At 41.9% G+C, this 21617-nt stretch overlaps 4 protein-coding genes and 1 pseudogene across 6 annotated transcripts; 3 read left to right on the top strand and 2 right to left on the bottom strand.

Annotated features, from left to right (window-relative positions):
- Positions 1–3408: 3408 nt before the first annotated feature.
- On the top strand, positions 3409–6627 carry LOC116212343 (annotated as a pseudogene).
- Positions 6628–7847: 1220 nt separating this feature from the next.
- On the top strand, positions 7848–8722 carry LOC116212342. The gene is made up of 3 exons (XM_031546898.1): positions 7848–8047; positions 8141–8249; positions 8356–8722. Exons 1-3 carry the CDS (start codon positions 7928–7930, stop codon positions 8532–8534), a joined length of 408 nt encoding a protein of 135 aa, XP_031402758.1. The 5' UTR covers positions 7848–7927; the 3' UTR covers positions 8535–8722.
- On the bottom strand, positions 8600–12929 carry LOC116212339 (protein SAAL1). Of its 2 annotated transcripts, none has more exons than XM_031546892.1 (11): positions 12660–12929; positions 11920–12249; positions 11420–11485; positions 11149–11288; positions 10597–10723; positions 10352–10503; positions 10126–10261; positions 9920–10004; positions 9564–9826; positions 9325–9441; positions 8600–9177 (listed from the first exon to the last, which is right to left on the bottom strand). In XM_031546892.1, exons 1-11 carry the CDS (start codon positions 12771–12773, stop codon positions 8986–8988), a joined length of 1722 nt encoding a protein of 573 aa, XP_031402752.1. In that variant the 5' UTR covers positions 12774–12929; the 3' UTR covers positions 8600–8985. The 2 variants fall into 2 exon arrangements, with proteins under 2 accessions (XP_031402752.1, XP_031402754.1); XM_031546894.1 differs by having other exon boundaries at positions 8615–9177; positions 9305–9441; positions 12660–12926.
- Positions 12930–13221: 292 nt separating this feature from the next.
- LOC116212341 (magnesium transporter MRS2-11, chloroplastic) lies at positions 13222–18362 on the top strand. Of its 2 annotated transcripts, none has more exons than XM_031546896.1 (14): positions 13222–13682; positions 14214–14286; positions 14409–14479; positions 15031–15116; positions 15195–15285; positions 15537–15605; positions 16186–16266; positions 16353–16518; positions 16632–16677; positions 17039–17119; positions 17310–17392; positions 17599–17642; positions 17739–17850; positions 17940–18362. In XM_031546896.1, exons 1-13 carry the CDS (start codon positions 13305–13307, stop codon positions 17832–17834), a joined length of 1365 nt encoding a protein of 454 aa, XP_031402756.1. In that variant the 5' UTR covers positions 13222–13304; the 3' UTR covers positions 17835–17850; positions 17940–18362. The 2 variants fall into 2 exon arrangements, with proteins under 2 accessions (XP_031402756.1, XP_031402757.1); XM_031546897.1 differs by having other exon boundaries at positions 13374–13735.
- A 278-nt stretch (positions 18363–18640) lies between these two features.
- Positions 18641–21493, bottom strand: LOC116212340 (SRSF protein kinase 1-like). Its single transcript, XM_031546895.1, has 4 exons — positions 21112–21493; positions 19889–20872; positions 19464–19511; positions 18641–19351 (listed from the first exon to the last, which is right to left on the bottom strand). The coding sequence occupies exons 1-4, from the start codon at positions 21319–21321 to the stop codon at positions 18965–18967; spliced, it is 1629 nt and encodes a 542-aa protein (XP_031402755.1). The 5' UTR covers positions 21322–21493; the 3' UTR covers positions 18641–18964.
- Between the last annotated feature and the right edge of the window lie 124 nt (positions 21494–21617).

Genomic DNA, 21617 nt, shown 5'->3' on the forward strand with positions numbered 1-21617 from the left:
TCACTCCCCTCTCATCGCCTTTTTTTTTTATCCCGATATGCGGATGCATAACAAGTTTGTATTAAATTTAATTTGAGTTGAATCGATACATTAGAGAGTAAAACTCTCCCGATCTATTTTTTCTTAATTTATTAGTTCATCAAAATAAATAGATGTAAATTTTTACCATGTAGAAGAAAAAATAAATAAAAATGATTTTTTAGTAATGTATAGGTCAACAGAAACTATGAGATGATAGAGTAACATGACACAAATATATTTATAGTATGTATTTAACGGTAAAAGTTTAGCGTCTGTTTGGTTTCAAGATGGTATTTTAAAATCACAATTCTAACTTAACTCTACCCACTACAAAACAAAATAATTCATACAAAGTCAAAGAGTGGGCCCTATTTATACCATTTTTTTCACAACAAAATAACATAACACATACAAAGTCAAAGGTGGGCCCCATTTATACCACTCAAAATCAAAATCAAAATCTGATTTTAAAATCCTACTATTAAACCAAACGCAACCTTAACGAAAACAAGTGGAACGGATATAAGCAATCGTATAAAATTAATGACATGATATTTTAATCCGACATAGTAATATATATTGGGATAATTTTCTATGTTGACCAAGACAAAGGCGTAGATTTACGATGAGAGTCTAAAAGTGCGTTTGGTTTGTAAGTAACATTTTAAAATTAGATTTTAATTTTAAAAAAGAGTTGTATAAATGGTTATGTATGCGGCTCACCATTTGATTTTGTACGAGTTATTTTGTTTTGTTGTGAAAAAAAAATTGTATAAATGGGACCCACCATTTAACTTTGTATGAGTTATTTTGTTTTATTTTTGATAAAATTAAATTAAAGTGTGATTTTAAAATCACATATATGCTCAAGCTGCTTGAAACTTGTGGTGAATTTTAGAGGAGTGAATAAATAATTTGGTCCCTCGTATTCGGATATAACATCAATCCAATTCGTAACTTTTTTTACATCAATTGAGTCCCTCAATTTTGAAATTTACATTAATTTAGTCATTAATATATCAATTAGGTCCTCAAATTTTCATGATTACATCAATATGGATCCAATCACATCATGCAGGTCCCTCAAGTTACAATGTTCAATTATTATGGTCCTTCTGCTACATCAATTTGATCTTATGCACCATCAATTTGATCCTTCAAATTATTTCCGTCCAATATTGTTGCTAACTTCGTTAAGACATGGAAAATACTACATCAAACAGATCCAGCGTTACATCAGATTGATCATTTAGCCTAATTTTGATCCTTTGGATATAAGACATTAATGACCAAATTGAAATAACTAATTGAAAAGTACCCCTCACTACATCATTTTTGGTTTACGTTACATCAAATTGGTCCATGTGGTAGTTAACTGCCGCCTAACGGCGTCAGTCATGAAAACTGTCATTGTCTTTGGATCCAATTGATGTGCCCAAGGAACCCCCATGATATAATCTCTTATATGGAGGACCATATTGATGTAACCATGAAAACTGAGGGATTAAATTGATGTAAAAAAAAGTCAAGAATTAAATTAATGTAACGTTCAAATCTCAGGGACCAATTTGCCTATTGACTCAAGCAGTGAGCTGTCTTTCTCCATGCATGTGTTGCCTGTGCCTTTCGTACTCCTCCCTAGTGTATATATATATATATATATATATATATGGGGTTATAAGCAGCTTAATGATTATTGATTATGAAATATGTTAGTAATAATAAAGGGCTTAGGATGGAACTTTGATCTCGAAACGTACATGCATACAAGTAAATTTTTCACCGAGCGACTGGATCTATCTCAAATTTGAAAACTTGAATAGATAAATTGTGGAATCCAATCTAGTGTGGATGATAAACTAGCCATGACTTCCATATACTCGGGTTTAAATTGGACAAATTGGCCAGGAATCCCATGCCGGGGCTTGGATTTAACACGAGGCGCACTCTTTGACTGTCTCAATACTGTACTTAGAATATCGTGAAAGCATAATTCGCTATGATATACTAGGTACAATTTTGAAAATTTAAACACATACATATCTATATACGTACAAATCTTTGTATGTTTATCAATTTGCGTTTTATTATGAAAACAAATATATATCTAACAGTATATATAAAAGAAAATAATGGAAACTTTTTACATGCCTTTGTCTCGGCGTAATTTAGTAAACCTTGCATAAGGTGTACAATGGTCCACTCTTATCAAAGTATAAACCATCTTTGAGAAAAGAACATTTCGTAATGGTACATATTAAGTAGAATATTTATAATTCACAAATCTATACATTGATTAAAAGGGAAAACCCAATTTCTCTGGAAGAGCCTACCGAAACATCCAAGTTAGAAGTAAGAGTCTCTGTGTTCGCAAATTTGGTTTTGTTTCCGGAGAGCGGGGTGAAGAATACGATTCCAGGCAATGTTTATTAGGTAAACAATGATTTCTGTAATTCTTCTATTTCATTGCACCGTCATTCCTTATTATTAATATGAATCAGAACCACCAATTCATAGTAAAAATGAGCCAATTCAGTCTTATGTGCCTGAGACCTGAGTTGGAATTCGGAGCTGTTGATTAACTTGAATTTGATTTCTCCTCCTCGCCTGCCACCGCCACCGCGTATCCAGCAAAGGCAATGACGATGGGAGACGCACAAAGAAATGTTCAGACAAGAGAAGTGGACAAAACATGCGGTAATACGTGGTCATGACGGTCAGGATGCACGCATCCGCGACCCGAGTCACATGTTAGAAATTGCCTTGTGGTTGTTGCGCTCCCATCATTGTGGGAAGCTTCGAAGAGTCGGAGGTTGTCGAGGCCAATTCGAGAAACCATGGCGATTGGCGAAGACAATTCGAGGAACCAGCCACGCGACGTGTCATCGTCTCCCTTATTCTGTCCCTCGTGACCAGCCGATTGCCAAAAGCCTGTCAAAGTTCAGACGCAGCAAGAGTTTGTTTCTCAATTTCCCACTCCTCTTCTTGACAAAGACAAACTCCACGGAACACATCAAAAAGACACACACAAACATCATTAAATCTCAGTTCCAACAACAACGACCAAAGCACCCAATGCACACAACACATAAATGACAATTGGGAAGTTTCTTCCACTACAGTGAGAGAGCAGAGCACAGAACAATGGTGAGTTGGTGACAGCTGATACAGTAATGCCCTGCATGCATGCAGAGAAAATGCCCAGACAAGACTAGTGTCATGGTATGGCTTCACTTCCACTCCCCAAACTCTCAGCACTTTTTACATCTATTTTCCACCGACGAACGTTTTCTCTTGCAGAGCCTTCCTTCTTGGCAAAGCTTCGATGGCCTCCTCATTGTCCTCAATCCTCAGGTTCAGGAAGCTGTGCTATGTGGGGCTATTTAAGTGCCCTTAACTGATTTGGGCTCAATCAGAGAAACCCAAAACACGGCTACTGAGGACCCATTGAGGAAGGAGGAGGAGGACGACGCTGTTATTGTTAGTAAGGGGGAGGGGCAGTCGAAGCAATGGAGGTGCGTTGATTCCTGTTGCTGGTCAGTCGGCTGCTTCTGCACTGCTTGGTGGTCCTCCTCTTCCTCTTCCTCTTCCACTGCCTGCCTCCTTCCCTGACCTTGCCCGGGTTTCAGGCGGCCAAGCTGCCGGGGGCTCGGCTCAAGAGAGAGGAGGGCTTGACAGCGCGCTCCACCTTGTCGTCCTGGTGCCCGGGATCGTCACCGGTGGGCTTGAGCTGTGAGAGGGCAAGCCATGCGCCGAAGGGCGGTTCTGGAAGTGGCTACGGGGCAGCAACTTCGCTGAGATCTTGAAAAGGTCGGGGATTCGTAATGCCAATTCTGGCATGACATTATTCATCGAGTTTCCCATACATTTTGAAGCTCGGTGATTACCAAAGTAAGACTTAATTCTACTCACAACAAAACAAAATAACTTATACAAAGTAGGTGAGTCACATTTATACCACTTTTTTCCACAATAAAACAAAATAATTTATATAAAGTCAAAAGGCGAGCCTCGTATATATCACTCTTTTTCAAAATTAAAATTTGATTTTAAAATCCTATTTTAAAATCAAACGCGGCATAATGTCTATGATTGTATTTAGGCCACTCTGCTTGCTGGAGCACCTGTCATTGGATAACGAGACGGGCCTCGACCCACCGGTATTCCGGTTTGAGCAGTTCCTGGCCTGATTGCAGCCGATTATTTCACACCATGGCATTTCGTGGGCTGTTTTAATTGAGAATCTGGCGAAGATTGGATATGAAGAAAAGAATCTTCATATGGCTGCATATGACCGGAGACTATCTTTCCAGAATACAGAGGTACTGTGCTCCTTGCAATCTTCAGCTTCATAGCAAGTTCCTGCTATATTGATATAGCTGTTAGCAGTTCTGTTATCTCCGGAAATTTGTTACAAGCCCACCCGTTTGGACACAGCGATAGGCTCGGCGTATTGCTCTTATAGTTGTGTCTTTTGTATGGAATAGGTGCGGGATCATGCTCTAAGTAGACAGAAAAGTCAGATTGAGCTAATGTATTTAACTAACGGCAAAAAGAAGGTCGCAGTGGTGCCTCATTTGATGGGAGTCTTCTCCACTTCCTAAAGCAGGTTGCAACACCTCCTCCGTTGGGCGGCCGCAAGGGGGCCAACTGGTGTGCGAAGCACATCAAGGCAGTCATGAACATTGCTCCTGCATTTCTCGGGGTCCCAAACACCGTAACTAACATAATCTCCATTGAGGGCAGAGATATTGCTGCCATCAGGTTAGCTTCTCAAGTTTATTCCTCCTATGGTGTTTGGCAGGCACATCTTGTTGTCAAATGTGTGCATGAGATGGATGTCCATTTGTGTTTTATGGTGGGGATTGTTTCGTTATTCGGGCCTCCTTCACTCTAATGCCAGATATTTTTCGACAAGTAAAGGTACTAATTTTATCACCAAAAGGGGAAAAATGGTATAACATTCGTGTTGGAAGATTCAAAGCTAGCATACTGTATTGAAAACTATTACTGACCATTTATTCTTTCTTTTAAATGTAATCCTAGAGCTATGGCTCACGGAGTCTTGGACTCGGAAATCCTCGGGCTTCAGATGCTGAAGCACTTTATGCGGGTCTGTAGAACATGGGATTCCGGTATCTCATTGATCCCAAAAGGAGGAGAGACCATTTTGGGTGACTTGGACTGGTCCCCTGAGGAAGGGTTTAGTTGTGGTTTGGAGAGGAGTAGAAGTCTCGAGTCCCCCGTTTTCGTCAAGAACGCAAACAACAGTGAAGGGAGGGAAAGTTTCATGATAAAAGAGAGTGCTAAGTATGGAAGAATGATCGCTTTTGGCAAATCAGTTTCATAATTTATGATCGCTTTTGGCAAATCAGCTTCATAATTTCCTTCTCGCGGCTCCTCGCACTCGATATCAAGGTATGAGCTCTCTTGATATTCGGTTTGGAAGTTTCTAAATCAAAAGAAATTATTGTATGGTCAGGGACTACTGATAGCTGCTGTTAGCTAGATCGATCCATGTTCTGACCGATGTTGCTTCTGTGGAAAATTTAGCAGGAACTTTCACATGGAGGCACCCTAACTAAAGTAAACTCGTCATGCCAAGAGGTTTGGACTGAGTACGATGAGATGAGCGGAGAAAGCATTAGATATGTTGCAGACAACAAAGCTTATACTTCTCGAGCTGTCATAGATCTCCTACGAGTGCTGGCCCCTGAGATGATGAAGCGAGGAGAGGCTCACTTCTCCCATGGGATAGCCGACAACCTCGACAACCCCAAATACAATCACTACAGATATTGTTCCAATCCTCTCGAAATGAAGTGCGCTCATTAATGCATTGTAAGCAACGGGAACCGTATTCTATCCTGATCAGTCCTGAAGCAGATTATTGTGTCTCAGGTTACCTAATGCCCCAGAAATGGAGTATATGCCTAGACGGGGTTGGAATTCCCACGGAGAGGTCCTACATCTACAAGACATCGCCCATTGATCGGTGCAAAAGCATCCCCTTTCCGCATCGACAGCTCGGCTGAAGGACACGAAAGGGAGGAGTCTACTTCGTGGATGGGGACGAGAGCGTGCCGTTAATCAGTGCCAGGTTCATGTGTGGAGGAGGTGGAGGAGGAAGACGCGGTTCAATCCCTCAGGCATGCTGACGTACGTGAGAGAGTACAGGCACAGGTCACCTGCTAGCCTGCTTGAGGGAAGGGGATGGGAGAGCGGAGCTCACGTGGATATCATGGGAAATGTTGCCATGATTGAGGATGTATTGCGGGTCGCTGCCGGGGCCAGTGGGACGGAGATCGGAGGGGATATATTTACTCGGATATAATGAGGATGTCTGAACGTATATATCTTTGGCTGTAGCAACTCCGGAGATGGACAATGGACACCAGACACCAACAACACTAGCATCTGAGGCTCACAGGAAACAGTTGACAGGTTTCTTTCCCTACTCACATAGAGAGCTTAGGATTCAAGAATAAGGTAAGTTTGGCTTCTGGGATTCCTAGGATGTTCCATTAGCGCTACTTATCTGTGTACTGAGAAAAGAAGAAATCAGATAGCAACAATCATCTGGGGGCTTTCCGTTCCGTTTCGGCATTTCGTTGTTCTGCCATTAATTAATCTTCTTGTCCATAAGAAAGTTATTGGATCCACGAATGCTATAAATCACAAGGTTGTCACATTGCTGCCATGAAGTACTCTTCTTATCCATAAAAAGAGTGCTATAAGTCACGAGGTTGTCACAAACTCATAGCAATGTTCAGTTGCATTTTAGACGGCAGCAAGGTTTTGCCTCAACCTAGTTTATTTGCGTTGCAAGACTACAAGCTGGATCGTCTATTTGCATTGCATGTGCAGTAGACATACTGATCGCTGCCTCCACAGTCGGACTATTGGTGTTCGCGTTTCTGCCCCTATTAGGCACAGCAATGAGCGCAACAGTGTTCCTTGTTTTAAGTTGCATGGACCATCGGTTCAATGGGTACTTGAATCGCAACCTTGAGAGCGCCGACTCATGGTCGAGGACAACTCCTCCTCCACCCTCCACCACCTAACGGGGCAGGACTGCGTGCAGCATATGCCTGGATGATGACAAGGACGTCGTAGAGTATGGACGTCACCACTGGGGGCTCCCAGGTTGCAGGCACACTTTCCACTATAACTGCATACGGAGCTGGCTGATAAGGCAGGACTGGTGCTGCCCGCTATGTTACCGGCACATCCGTGATGGGGGTCCTGCATCTACAACGGCGATGTCGAAGCCCGGAATCTCCGATTGGTAGACATCCTGTTGGTACAGATTATTTTGTTTCCCTTTCTAGGTGATTAATATCGAAATCGTCTGACTATTGTTGGAATGAATATTGGAGTGCAAAGATGTGTTTTGCATTTCGACTTGGATAATCTATGAGAACATACTTCTGACTGCTTTATTATTCATATAGTCGTACTAGAGGTCCATCATGTTACACATGGGTAAGTTAGAAGTTTCTGTTTTGTTCGGGATTTAGAATGAGATGTGCTTCTTCGCATCCAATTACATTAAATCGCGCGCTAAGAATGGATTTATTTATTTTTGTAGCGGGCAGTTAAAAAAGTTATTTATGACGAAAGAGAATTTTAACGGCCTCACAATCCTCGGATTCAAATTAATGGAAGAAACGTGGATCATCATCTGCATCATTCAAATTACGGGATCCTATCCATGTGCAGTACAGTAAAGTAATGTGTAATAATAAAGGAAAGAAGGAACATACCTCGGACAACTAGCTTAGCTCAAGCCCGGAACGCAGATTGGCGATGCCGTTTTGGTTGAAATGTCTCTTTTACTTAAAAGAGGTTCTCCTCCAGCGAGCGAGCGGGAAGGAGGGTCCGACTCCGACTGACTAGAAAGAGAATGGACTACAGCTTGGCAGCGCTGAAGATGCTGAGCTTCCAGTTGACGGCGGCGAAGCAGACTCCTTCTCAGAACGCCCTCACCCTCGGCGGCATCCTCTTCCAGCGGGCCTGGTTACAGGTTTTTAAAGTTTACGTTGCTCGATTCGCTCTTCCACTTCCACTTCCCCGCTTCATTACTGCTCTCATCCAAACCTCGTCTGATTTCGTCCAGGGCGTCTTGGTCTCCGTGATCGATGAGAACCGGCTGATCCTTGATGATGGCACCGGAACTATCGAGCTCTCACTCTCCGGCGAGTTCCGCCTTCGCGGGTGGCGTGCTGGTAAGCTTAGATTCAGATTCTCTCATTCACTGGTGCATTTTAGGATTTCCTCTCTCTCTCTCTCTCTCTCTCTCTAAAGTTCCTTCCATTTGATGAATGTGTGTAGGTATGTATGTGATGGTTGTTGGAGGCTATATTATCCGAGCAGGCGAGCTCCCCATGATTAAGGTTCACAAAATGGTTGATCTTTCGGCTTTCCCAGATCGAGAGGCAATGTGGTATCTCGAAGTTCTCGAGGCTTATAGACTGTTCTACCGACCATTGATTGAAGCTGAAGAAGAGTAACTCATACTAGCAATCTCTACATTGCTTGTAGCTCGTGACTTACAACCCGATCGATAACAAGAGAATGAAACAGAGAGAGATTTCCGCTGTGGCACTTTCTGTTCTATGCAATTGAACAAGGGTGAAAATTCTGTAAAAAGAACAGAGAACAATGTCTAGTACAAGTATTAATTGCAAATGAACACTCATTAGTCTCTCGGGTCTTTTGTTCGTTCAACTAGAAATTCTCACGATACAAGCAGCAGCAGCTCAGAGAAGATGACTCGTGGGAATAGAATGAGATCTTGCTCAGCATCGAAGCAGACTGCAGCAAATGACAAATGCATCAGTCAAGTGCTCCACAGCAGGTGAAGGGATCATACTGTGTCTGCTTTGAATCCACTCCAGGTATTTTAGCTCCAAATACCGAAAGTGGAGGATTTCCTGCTCTCTATTTGATCACGGGGGCTACTCATCCCTGCTCCACCAGGATATCCCTTTCTAAGAGGTGAGGCAAAAAGCTCATGTTAAGGAGGCGAGGCAAAAAGCTCGAATGCCCAATGATCTCAAATCCACGAATCCTGAGGCAGGCTCTGGTTAAGAGCAGAATTCGGTGCCGTGAGGAGTCAAAAATCACTTCTTCAAGCTCTGGACTTCTAATCATCTGCCAGGACCCAAAAGATAGTGCCATATTAAGATAATGCTGCTATTATTGTTATTATCCAGTAAGGCAATCATCCCTAAATTTTCAGAACAAATTAAGTGGAAATATAGGAGAATGAAGAACTCACTTGATATATCTATCACAAACCTCGAGCAATCTAATAACAGCTCCATAATTTGCACGATGCTCCTCGGTCACATCTTTCTCCTCAGCAATATCTTTTGAGCTGGTCCAGTCGTTTAATATACTGACTATCTGTCTAAGCTGTTCGAATCGGTTAAAGGAAACAGGAGGATTGAAAAAAACCAAGATATTGATGCTAAACAACCACAAGGTAAATCTAAACATAAAAGATTTCATGAGAAGAGCAATTGATGACAGGATACTGCAGTAATCGCAGGATTTGATTTTGTCCCACGAGTGTCTGAGCTCTCATGCTTGTCCAATTGATCTAACTGATGATCTAAAAGATCTTCTTCAATCAGATCACACTTGCATGCTAGAACCGAGACATACCGATACAGTTCAATCGTGCTTCCTTTGATTTGGTTCAGTAACTGAGCAATTGTGCTCCATAATGCACTCCTCGCTTCAGCATCGTTTGATGTAAAAGGCAATATATCGAACAAACCCTGTAACAAAGGTAAATCTGGAGATGGAAATTGTCAGACCTCAAAATTTTTAGTTTTCTAGTCGATTCATCCTGCAATACATTCATTCTGACCTCCTAGGACCACATTACCTTGTGACATCTCAGCGGCTAAGTCAGGTTCGTCAGACAGAATGTTTGCAAGTAAAACTGCAGCAGTAACACAAGACTCGGAGATCTACAAAAATACAATACAACTGTGAATAAAAACATTCTTTCATCTATTTTGAGATGAGAAGCAATATTTAGGAGATGACAATAAAACCACCATCAATAATTATAAAAATTTAGCCAGATACCTCCATTTTGTCAGGAAGTTTCACGAGGTTGCAAATGAGCTGAACGAGTTCCTTATTTGAAGAGATTTCTTGAGAATAATCGTCCATAGTAGACAAAGCTTCGATAGTCCGAAGAATAACATCGAGCACAGGGAATCTAAACATACAGGGTAATTGCCGTGTACTGTGAATAACTTATTTCTACAATGTTTCAAGTCCATTGTAACTCAGGACAGTAGAGAAGTACCTCTCAGGGGTTATTTCGCTCGTCAATTTGCTTATCTCATAATCTAGGAGGCTAATTAGCAGCTTTGTTAGACCAATTTCATCTAAACGAGGAAGAAGGATTGGTGCAGCTCCTCTTTCACTTTCCAAGATAACCAACATAAGTCCAACGCTCTGGGAGAAACAAGACTTTCTTTTAGCAGCCAAAACTATAAACAGCACATCAAGTTAAATTTTTCTTGTCTTTTCCATGTAAACAATCATTACCTTTTCTAGAAGAAGAGGATTCAAGGTGTTTTCTGCAATCCACACTAGACGCTGAATTACATGGTTGGGCTGCAGTGCCTTTGCCCAAGTGACACATTCGTTACTTTGAAGACATAAGGTTAACAGCCTGCACAAATATCAGCAACGAAGGAATCGAATGTAACACAGTCATCTAATTGAACATGAGATGGGCAAGAACGTGCCTGATGAAATAATAACATAAATGAGGGTTCCACTACACCTCTAATACATACGGTACTTAAAAGGGAGACGACAGTGGCATGAAAAGGCATGAGAAGAACATAGAACAGCATTAAAGTAACATACATGAGTTGAGTTTGAAAACAAATCAAAATGACAAAGGATGCCCTTGTCGTTTTTAAAAACAAATAGAGAAAGTAGGTGCCTTAATAAAATTCCAATTGCATGGGTCTGTCGTAATGTGGGACAGAACAGACAAATCAACCCAGCAAAGAGTTAGGGATCATAAAATCCACTATCACTTCGAATAATAATTACAACAGATACAGATAATGATGTGAATACGCATACCGGCAAGCTTCAGATAAACATTGGCTGTCATCCAAAAACAATTGATCAATTATTGTCTGAATCAACCCACTGGTAGACACTATACTATCCATGAGCACTTCATGACAGGCTAGATTCCCAATAATTCCCAGGCAAATCTCCTGAAAACCATGACAAGGAAAACAAATTAAAACCAACCCAATCTATTCAAAATGACTGAAATATCGTTCCTTTAACATATTCGGAGATCAATTTTCTGAGGAAAGCAATCAAGAAGGCCATCGAAGCTTACTTTAACACGGACAGATTGGGGAACCATGAGGTTTGCCTGCAGGACCTCGAGTACAAGATTCTGAACCTGGAGAAATGATCAACACAAGTCCAATAAGGAGAAGACATTTTACAGTTATGCCTTCTTATACTAAGGTTAAAAACCTCAGTTATGGCTTCAATTGACAATTCATCGTCATCATAGCGCATTATCCCTCTAGACAGCTGGCGCATTCCATGTAATCCATAGAGTTCAGGCAGCTAGCAGCGGATAATGCAGGGAAGAGGATAGATCAAGATGACAGGGAGTAAAGCCATATGCATTTCCAAATCAGAGGCATTCATCTTAAATTGAAGAAAAATTCAGCACAGCAGTCCCAACCAGATACTATGCATCATGAAGTTTTGTCATCACATCACAGTCAGAACTTTGGCAAAGTTAATGATCTGAGAAAAGCAATGGCAGACAATACATATCCCATCTCCCAATCAAATGATACAGCAGGGTTCTAAAGGTGGTACCATAAGCTCTGCATTAGTACGACTCGCCGCAAGATCCCACAAAATGCAGCCGTACTCTTCCCAAGTCTCTTCTCCCGCAGGTACACCATGCCCATCAATTTCTTGACCCATGGGCATAATCTCGGACTTGTTCCTTAAAGAGCTCTCTACTTTACCATCGGCAGGAAAAACTTCCGTTTCTTGACTACAATCCATCCCAAACTTATGATCATTGCCGCTGTTATTAACCCCTCCACTAAGATGACAGCTATCAGACTGAGTGGTTGGTATAAGTTTCCTTATGAGAGAGATAATGTAGCTCGGGTCGACTGTTGTTGAGATATCAAATAACTGCATATAAACAACATAAACAGCATATAAAAGTACTCACATTACCATCATAATTCATAGCAGTAGATTTCGTGATACTGATGTCGTCATAAACTGTCATCAGTTGAGCTGACTCCAGAACCGCAGGACAAGTAAAAAATCCTCAGCATAAGACAAATCAATCATATGGAGATCATACATGTCAGACACATTCTCCTTGACCAACCAGAAGCTACGAATTAGGAGCTCGTACAACTACAGACTACAACCGAATCCTACCTAAAAATGTAAAGGGAAACCTTCCATCAAACCTAGCCAGCTCAGAGCTCAGTATTCTCCAACGTCTAGCTTGTTATGGATTGATGGAAGAACTTAAGCAAAGGTTTATATTTCAGATAAAATTGAAACAGTGCCGCCAGAGCAAAGTGTACCTCGTCAGGCGGTGCGACGGGGTGATGCGCCGGTGCACCTTCCTCAGGCACCTGAGCCTCCTCCTCCTCCTCTTCTTCATGCCGTTGGGACGCCGGGTCCAAGTCCACCGCCATTCTAGCCGGTCACTTTCGAACACACAAGGCCGAAAACAGGTTCGAGCTTTGTCCGCCGATCGCCAGCTTTAAGCTCGCGGCTGCTTCCGGGCCGACATGCCGGGTCGGAAAACACGACCCGAACCGGTCCCTTGTGGGCCGGTCCAATTCGAACCCGCCCAGTCAGGTCTGTCAAAGTCAAACCCACCAGGCTATGTTTGATATGAATGGTCCGCCGTTTTGGACATAATTATCGTTGGTAAGGTAGGTGGCCACATGGCGTTGCCACGTGTAACTCCTCGAGCTCCATTAGAAAGTCCTGCTAAAAAAGAAAAATCTCCGGGAAATAATTTATTAGCCACGAATATTATGGGATTAACGGTCCTACTCGCCTTTTGACCAATGAAATAATTGCAAATCACTGGAAAATATTTATTTATTGAATTGTTTAACGTTATCTGTGAATAGTAAATTATTATTTCGTCTTCGATAGTTGCAGCTTCAGCTTCCAGCAACAGATTCTTCTTCCATGTCCGAAACTCGAGCTCGGAAATGGCGCTAACTCCCTCCACGCCACAAATCCTTCAGTTTTCGTTCAATTCTCCTTCCACTCCAGCTCCCTGCCTCCTCTCCTCCGACGTCACTGGCTTCCAGGCCTCTCTCCTGCCATGGTCGCAGCTGCAGATCGCGCTTCACAGGGGCAGAGCTCCTCTCGGACTCGCAGCTACGAAAGTGAAGTGCCTGACGAGGTCCACGGAGGAAGAACGGTGGAATGAGTCGGACACCCTGACGTCCGACTCTGATGATGGGGAGCAAGATAAGGTCGAGAGCCGCCAGGACTCGGTCGCGGCCATTGGTGCTCAGAGGACTTCGACGGCGTCCTACTACAGTGACTCCCTGTCTCTTGGAATCCGTGAACCGGTCTATGAGGTTTGTAATCCATCAGCCGGTCTTCGACGGCGTCCTACTACAGTTTGTTTAAAGTGAGAATTTTTTCCTTCTTTTTTTTAAAAAAAAAAAACCAGAAAGATAAATTCATAATTTTGTTCAGAGAGAATGCGGTTGGGCAATTCTCATGTAATCAAAGTGAACGATGAAGCATACATAGCCTGCTAGGTCGGCTCTCCTTCGGGTGTCATGGCCTCAGGAATTGTTAGCTGTGGAGTTCATTTGCTGAAAGTGAGATTCTTGGTGGAGAGCTCTCCATCTGCTATTCCAGAATGTCATATGATAAGAAGAATGTTTTAGACGAGATGCCAAGTTGTAATCACTGACTTTGCGATATGTCGGAACATAGCTCCACCTGGAGTGTTGAGTTGAATTCTAGTATTATCTGGTTAAAATTTGTTGGCTTAGGCTAGCGTTTCTCTTGGGACATGCTTGGCAGTGGAAGCGTAACACTAGATTGCCTTGACACGTTGCTTGATTCTTGATAATGTCTCAATGCATTTACTTATATAGGTCGTAGAAGTGAAGTCCAACGGGATGGTGTCGACTAGAAAGATTAGCAGACGACAGTTATTGAAGTCTAGTGGTATGCCTTTACATTCATATGCTTTCTTTTTCTTAATATATATTATCGAATCTAACTTCCCCTATATTATCACCTGTTGGTCCACTGATCCTCTCTATCGTCTATTGAATTTATGTTACCAGGGCTTCGACCACGAGATATTCGGAGTGTTGATCCATCTTTGTGGCTCACAAATTCAATGCCATCCTTGCTGGTACTCAATTTAGTGGATTTTCGTCATACCATTTCCATTTTGATTACGAATGGTCTATAGTATAGCCTTCTTTGGATTGTAGAGCTAATAAACCATGGACCTTTAAAGTTCAAACATACATAGGGATATCTTTTGGAGAATCATTATGTGCTCCCCTCTGAATCACTTCTTTAACTAATACAATGGGAGCTGAGTTGAATCTCCATTATTGCATTTCTGGCTTTAACGTTTCTCTCCTCAGCTTACATACTAATCGAACAAGAAAAATAAAGGAAACAGATTGAACAACTTGCCTGGAATCTATGTACTTGCCACTGTACTGAAGAAAAGGCAAGCAGCAATTATATTCTGCCAATGGAGTACGTTGGCCCTGGTGGCCTAACACCCATTGGAATCTGAGATATTCCACCAGACCTTCTAACATGGAGAACTCATCATCTCCAGGGGAAGCTTCCTTTTGTGATAGTTGATCTGTATATTGTATGATATGAAAACTTACAATTGGTTGGCTGCAATTGATTTACAATATTGTCTGCTTGTACACATGATAGGTTCGTGAACATGCTATTCTATTGAATATGGGTTCTCTACGTGCCATAGCAATGGCTGAAAGTGTACTCATATTTAACTACAACAGGTAATGACTATGGCCAACTAAGGAAGGTCTATAAGTCAAATAGCATTGCATGATTATGACAACATTGATCAATTTCAGGCGAGGAGGGAAAGCCTTCATAGACTCTTTGCTGCCTCGGCTGAATCCTAAAAACATGAATGGAGGCCACTGTATGCCTTTCGAACTTGAGGTAAGTTTGTATTGACATTGCTTTTGCTTGCTAGAGGCCATCCAGAAACAAGTTCTGGGTTGGTTTTGACCTCTTCAATTTTAATTTGGTCATTTATTTGCATGGGAGCTTTGTACCAGCATGTTTGTTTTTTCCAATCCCAAATCCTTTTTAGACATAAATCTATAGTATAGCACTAGGTAATCAAAATCTCTTCATTTCTTAATGCTTGTTGATATTTGATCCATTATTCTATTCATGGGTGCTTTCAGGTTGTTGAAGCAGCGTTGATGTCTCGCATACAGCGTTATGAGCAAATGCTAATGGATATAGAACCTCGTGTGAGTGTAGAAACATAGAAAGTCAATTTGTTTTTACTCTGTTATGTTTATTGTGAAAGTACGGGGACTAGAGGGATCCATGTACCCCATCTATATTTAGTGGAACAGCAGGCCTTTCGCATCATTGTTCTCTTTTCTCATCCTTTGTTCAATTGGATCCCTATAACCAAGTTTACTTCTTCCGTACAAAATTCATCTTAGCTGCAAGTTTTTGCTTTTCCTAGCTTGAAAACTTGTTTTCTAGCGCTGTTGTCTACTGTACTATGCAGCCTATAGGTAAATTGTCCTTGGAATATTTACTTACATTTGCTTAAATTTCCTGTTCAGAGCGCCTTCAGACCATGCACTTCTATTTTTTTATTTTTTTAAGGCAATTCTGCCTTGGGATTAATTCCACTACCTTATGCTCGCAATATCATTTTGATGGGCAGCTAACTTTTTATCAATTGTAATCTGATGAGTTCAATGGTTCTCAAATGTTTCTGCTCTCTTCCCATCTGATGGACACTTTCTAAATGAGTGGTTACTAGATATTGCAGCGTAGCTTTGTACTCATCTATGGATTTGGTATTTGATTCAGGTCCAAGCTTTGCTTGAAGTCTTGCCCAATCGATTAACAGCCAATGTATTGGAGGAACTTCGCATTAGCAAGCAGACCTTGGTATGTTTCCTTTTAATTAGTTTGCTTCTACAGCTTACTTACTTTGCCGCGACGAGAAACATCTGATTCCTTATTTATTGAAAAAGGTTGAATTGGGTTCAAGGGCTGGGGCTCTCAAACAAATGCTTCTTGACCTCCTCGAGGACCCTCATGAAATACGCCGCATATGCATTATGGGAAGAAACTGCACACTTAAGAGAGGAAGTGATGATGTTGAATGCTCTCTCCCATTGGATAAGCAGATAGCTGAGGGTAAGTGGGCTTCAATTGGTTGCTCATATAAATTGAAATCAGCAAAAATATATGTTTGGTGCACAAATATCTTTCTCCGTACCCGCTCACTTGAGTTTGATATGATATCGCAGAAGAGGAGGAAGAAATTGAGATGCTTTTGGAAAATTATCTCCAGAGGTTTTTATCTTGATCCCACTTGTAATTCTTACTGATTTGTTTTAGAGAATTTTCATAAATGCTTAGTTCACTTTGTTGTTGAAACCTTGATTCTGTCACATCATTAATCATATAATGGCAGTAGTTTTCTGTTGAGACATATGAGCGCGTACTATGTTATAAAAGCAAAACTAAAAAATATATTTTTTTGGAATGCTCAGGCAGAAAGGGATGTATCTTTTAGTTTTCAGTCAGAAAGGGAAAATCTTATCTACTGAATTGGTGTATATTTCAATTTGAAATAGGAATTCCGTGTACAAATACAATCAGTCAATAACTACTTACATGTACGTTCATTGCTATTTCCACATTGCAATTCCAGGTGTGAATCTTGTCACGGTCAAGCGGAAAGACTTCTTAATTCTGCCAGAGAAATGGAAGATTCCATTGCTGTCAACTTGAGGTCTGGGAGATGAGTTACTGATTTCTTGATTGCACTTGTTCAATACATGCACAGCTTTCACCAGTAACACTATTATATGTGCTTATACAAAATCAATTTATCATATGGTGCTTATACAAAGCATTAAAATCCTTCAACTTGAGGATGGCATAGTTTGTAATTAAAATCTAACCTCCTTTTCATTGCTCAGCTCCCGGAGACTCGAAGTTAGCAGAGTGGAATTGCTTCTTCAGGTCGGAGCTTTCTGTGTGGCGGTTGGTGCTCTAATTGCTGGTATGTCCATCCAAAGATATTCTATTTCATAACTTCTTCTCCGGTGAAAATCTCTCTCGTTCTTCACTACTCTTTCAAGTTCCAGGTGAAAGTAATTTCATGCGCTCCTTAATGAATTAAAACATTAAACTTCCAAAACTTGCATGATGGAAACTAGGATTTATGCATTTGAGGCCATGTCAATGTTGGTTCTTAATCCATTGCAGGTATATTTGGCATGAACCTGAAGTCCTATCTCGAAGAACATGTGGTATGTTTCTCATTTCAGATGCACTTTCTTTCCCATCACATCATTACTGTACAGGATACGATTTCTTAATTACACTTCTCACGCGACATGTTGCAGTTTGCATTTTGGCTTACGACAGCAGGAATTATATTTGGTGCTGCTGTGGCCTTCTTTCTCATGTATTCGTATCTCAAGGCGAGGAAAATCCTGTAGACTAGAAAGAAGTTAGGTATGAATTCGAATTTTCTCTTCACAGTTTCATGGCAGTTCTTGTGCTTCAATTCTCAGAGCCTGATAACAGTCTGATATTTTGAGCAGGTTATCTAGAAGAATATCAGAAACAGTCCATCTTAAATTGCTCAACAAGCCCGTCTACCCAGAAGGCACTGGAGCACAATAAGAGCAAGCTCCCTAGCTCTCAGTTCCTACTTTAACAGTTATGAGTGAAGAATAACAAGTAGTGGAGGTCTTATTGGATAGTTGAATATAGTTAGTGTAGTTTTACTGCTATAGCAGTATTGCCGATAAGATTTGGCCCCGTTTGCTCTTAATGGGGGACATGTCCAATTGATTTTTTCCCGCTGTCAGCGCTGCCAAGGGGATGCCATTTCATTTTTCTTTCTTATGTGCTGCATCAATTCAGATGGACCAGCATTGTGAGACATAAGACTCATTTATCTGTAAATGCTGTTCTTTGTCCAATATAATTGAGGATCAAGAATTTTATAGATTTGCCGTAAACTATGGAAAAGATGTGAGAAGGACCTTAACTTGCATCCTGTTGATTTTATTGGTGATGACAAACTCACTCAGTAATGACGAATGATCACTAGAACAAGGCAGAGATTCTTCTCACTCAAAGTAATCACAAATGTACATATATAAGCTGCCAACGGGATGTATTAGTAATTTAGTCTGATGGTGAGGTTGGACACGAGCTTATGGTCACCTGCTTGGATATCCGCGATGATCAAGGCCCTTACGATGATAAGAACCTTAAGTTAAAGGGGCACAAAACAAAAAAGAACCTGACATGAGGGATGGAACATCGATAGTCAAGAAACAGATCTTACAATGAAGGCCATATTACAGATTACAGCAAATGGATCGTATCAGTTCCTCAACCGTACAGAACAGAGCCGACCAACTACTCAAAACTGGGTGGACAAGTGCTCCCCTCCCCACATCGCACTATACTCCACCAAGGTAAGGGGTCATCAAATGACATCAATTGCGTCCAAAGAATCAAACAGATGACAAAATTGCAACAGAACAATTCGAGATTCGAGAAAAACACTTGGTGGATGAGCTTCGTTTTCATTTTACGATTTTCCAATGGGTTGTCATTTCTTTGCTGACTTTGGAGTCCCAGCGATTTCTATATTCCCCAGCCCAACTTCCATCGCCTCCCTGTCGTTCTTTTCTTTTGCCTCCCCTGAAATATTCCCATCAGAGGACTTTACTTGAGTATCGGCCGCTGAAGGCTGAAGAAGCCTTGGCCCAGCAGATATCCAGGGATGTGTGAGACATTGAGCAGCAGTTGGCCTCTTGTCAGGCATGAAATCCAGTAGAGGAACAAGAAAGTCAGACATATCCTTAGCGTCTTGCCCGCTGAAATCGTACTTTTCCATGAGAACCTTCTCGACGGGCCAGAATCGTAATCTACGAATGTGTCTTAATTCGCCATATCGGTTGAAGAAATCTCGAGAATACCGGCCACCTAAGGCAATCTGCAGCAAACAACACACATAGATTATAAAACAATCAGTGTGTTCGAGCTAAAAGAACTATATTGTGAATGACAATGAAAAGCTGAGTTATAAATAGCAACTCCCTACTCACCTTCCGTGGCATCATTCCAAGGAGTTCCATCATGAGTGCCAAGTGATCCTGTAAGTCAAAAGAAAGAAGATTTAAGTATATAACTGATTGTCCAAGTTGAATGACAAGACTAATGACGGAAAAGGCCGCTCTGATTCTACTACATCATAGAAAATGGAGCCTCACAGGCAATCAGTCTCAAAACAACTTGAAATCTTCATAAAGTTGTGGAACTCAAGGAAATATTCTTAACCATATTAATGAAACATACAACAGATAGACTGAGAGCAACTCTAGAGAACGACAACAAGAAGGGAGCCTTTTCCAACTTCAGGAGTTCAGATAAACAGACTACGCCGAGACATTATAAGCTACTATAAAAATCAGCATGAAGCTTACTCTTCTGTACAAGATAAAAGCTCATTAAAAGTAACTAGTGCACGTACCTCATCCCTATCGTAGTTCTCCCCGCTGTGGGGATCAAAAAGGACATCGCCAGTAGCAAGCTCAAAGCAAATACAAGCAAAGGACCATAGATCAGCTGAAATTGAATATTTTGAGCCAAGGATAACCTCAGGGCACCTATACTGTCTTGTTTGTATATCGCTTGTAAACTGTTTATAGGTCCAACAAGCGTTCCCGAAATCAACCAACTTGCACTTGAGATCGAGCTCGGCCAAAAGCTTCTGCCTCGTGGCATGGCTCCCCCTTCTACGACTCCTACTTCCATGATCGCCATCCTTCACTTCATCACTCTTCACGGCTCCATCCTTATTCGAAGAATTACTTGTTTTCCCTTCAGCATCGTCGTTACCTAAACACTCAATATTACTGGTATTTCTGGGGCTTGAGGCTCCAGAACCTTCCTCATTTTCCTCAAGAACTTCCTTCCCAACACGCCCTTGAGCTGCCTTCTTGGCCTTCTTTCGGATCTTCTTCTTCTGGTTCCGGGTCAAATCCCCATTCAAATTCTTGCCATCCGTTACCGTAGGAGATGCCGGTTCAATTTTATTCTTTCCACTCGGAAGAACAAGCGGAGCCCCTGAACGCCTCGGATCTTTACTCGCATCGATCATGGACATAAGCAAGATATTCTCTGGCTTCAAATCAGTGTGGATAATAGATAGTTGCCGATGCAGATAGTCCAGACCCACTAAGATATGGAAACAAAGTTCTTTAACCATGTGGAGAGGAACTCCTCTATAATCACTGTACTTAATAAGCGTCAAGAGGTTATCTCCCAAGTACTCAAAGACCATGCACACGTGCTGCCCGTTTGGCCCCGAGTGCTTGAAGTGATCAAGAAGCTTCACCACGCACTTCTTGTCTTCCGGGTCACCATCGGCTATCTGTTGGAGGATCTTGATCTCATCCATTGCCGCTTCAGTGTAATGCTTAGCGCTCTTCTGGACTTTCAAAGCTACATAACGCTACAAACAATGAATTTCTCGAGTTGTTAAGTAGTCGAACGATGAAACTACACGGCAAGTCTGCAATTCCAGATTAGTCATTCAAGATACAACGTTCTTTTACACTGCAAATCAATGAGTTCGTCTTCCACGCTCAGCTCTGTCTTATTAGCTACTTCATGCGTTCACTTTGATACCAATTCTTCCACAATGTCTCAGAAATGGAACAGCAAGTTTAGAGAGAGGGGAATGAGTAGTACCGATCGGAGAGTATCCCAAGCAAGCCAGACGGTGGAGAAATGGCCCCACCCGAGCTTGCGCTGCACAACATAGCAGCCGTCCTTGAAAGTGTCTCCAATCCGCACCGCGTGGTAACCTCCTCTCCGGTAATCCTCCGTCCCCTCGTCCTCCGATGTATAATCGCTCTCGTCGCTTCTCGCCCCGCGCCCATTCTTCTCCTTCTCCGCCATTGATACGAGCCAGCTCCTGACCAGCTTCGTAATTCGCGTCGACCAGGTTGAAGTTTTCCGAGACGGGGAGGAAATGGAGGGAAGAAGCAGAAACCCAGCCCTAGGGTTTAAAATTCGAGCTCGGCCGCGCGGTGGTGGCTGTGGCGGTGGTTGGAGAAGGGTGTCCAAATAAAATTAAGCGGAATAGGGGTTATAAGGGGTTGAGCTACGGCAGTGGCGCGTGTATTCAGACGAAGGGGAACGCGCGTGCTGTTGACTTCTCCCATCCCGGGTTCCGGTTCGGGTTAAATATTTAA

The sequence above is a fragment of the Punica granatum genome, chromosome 6, assembly GCF_007655135.1.
Source record: "Punica granatum isolate Tunisia-2019 chromosome 6, ASM765513v2, whole genome shotgun sequence".
Taxonomy (NCBI): Eukaryota; Viridiplantae; Streptophyta; class Magnoliopsida; order Myrtales; family Lythraceae; genus Punica; species Punica granatum.

What these genes read in the sequence shown, in the direction of transcription:
- LOC116212342 (XM_031546898.1), top strand. Translation starts at nt 7,928, where the DNA reads ATGGACTACAGCTTGGCAGCGCTGAAGATGCTGAGCTTCCAGTTGACG. An exon ending in TCCAGCGGGCCTGGTTACAG is followed by an intron (nt 8,048 to 8,140) that starts GTTTTTAAAGTT and finishes GATTTCGTCCAG; the next exon opens with GGCGTCTTGGTCTCCGTGAT. An exon ending in CCTTCGCGGGTGGCGTGCTG is followed by an intron (nt 8,250 to 8,355) that starts GTAAGCTTAGAT and finishes GAATGTGTGTAG; the next exon opens with GTATGTATGTGATGGTTGTT.
- LOC116212339 (XM_031546892.1), bottom strand. Translation starts at nt 12,773, where the DNA reads ATGGCGGTGGACTTGGACCCGGCGTCCCAACGGCATGAAGAAGAGGAG. An exon ending in GTACTAATGCAGAGCTTATG is followed by an intron (nt 11,486 to 11,919) that starts GTACCACCTTTA and finishes TCATTTCTCCAG; the next exon opens with GTTCAGAATCTTGTACTCGA. An exon ending in TGTTTATCTGAAGCTTGCCG is followed by an intron (nt 10,724 to 11,148) that starts GTATGCGTATTC and finishes ATATTTGTGCAG; the next exon opens with GCTGTTAACCTTATGTCTTC.
- LOC116212341 (XM_031546896.1), top strand. Translation starts at nt 13,305, where the DNA reads ATGGCGCTAACTCCCTCCACGCCACAAATCCTTCAGTTTTCGTTCAAT. An exon ending in GGATAAGCAGATAGCTGAGG is followed by an intron (nt 16,519 to 16,631) that starts GTAAGTGGGCTT and finishes ATGATATCGCAG; the next exon opens with AAGAGGAGGAAGAAATTGAG. An exon ending in TCCATTGCTGTCAACTTGAG is followed by an intron (nt 17,120 to 17,309) that starts GTCTGGGAGATG and finishes TTCATTGCTCAG; the next exon opens with CTCCCGGAGACTCGAAGTTA.
- LOC116212340 (XM_031546895.1), bottom strand. Translation starts at nt 21,321, where the DNA reads ATGGCGGAGAAGGAGAAGAATGGGCGCGGGGCGAGAAGCGACGAGAGC. An exon ending in CTTGGGATACTCTCCGATCG is followed by an intron (nt 20,873 to 21,111) that starts GTACTACTCATT and finishes CATTGTTTGTAG; the next exon opens with CGTTATGTAGCTTTGAAAGT. An exon ending in AGAACTACGATAGGGATGAG is followed by an intron (nt 19,512 to 19,888) that starts GTACGTGCACTA and finishes TTTGACTTACAG; the next exon opens with GATCACTTGGCACTCATGAT.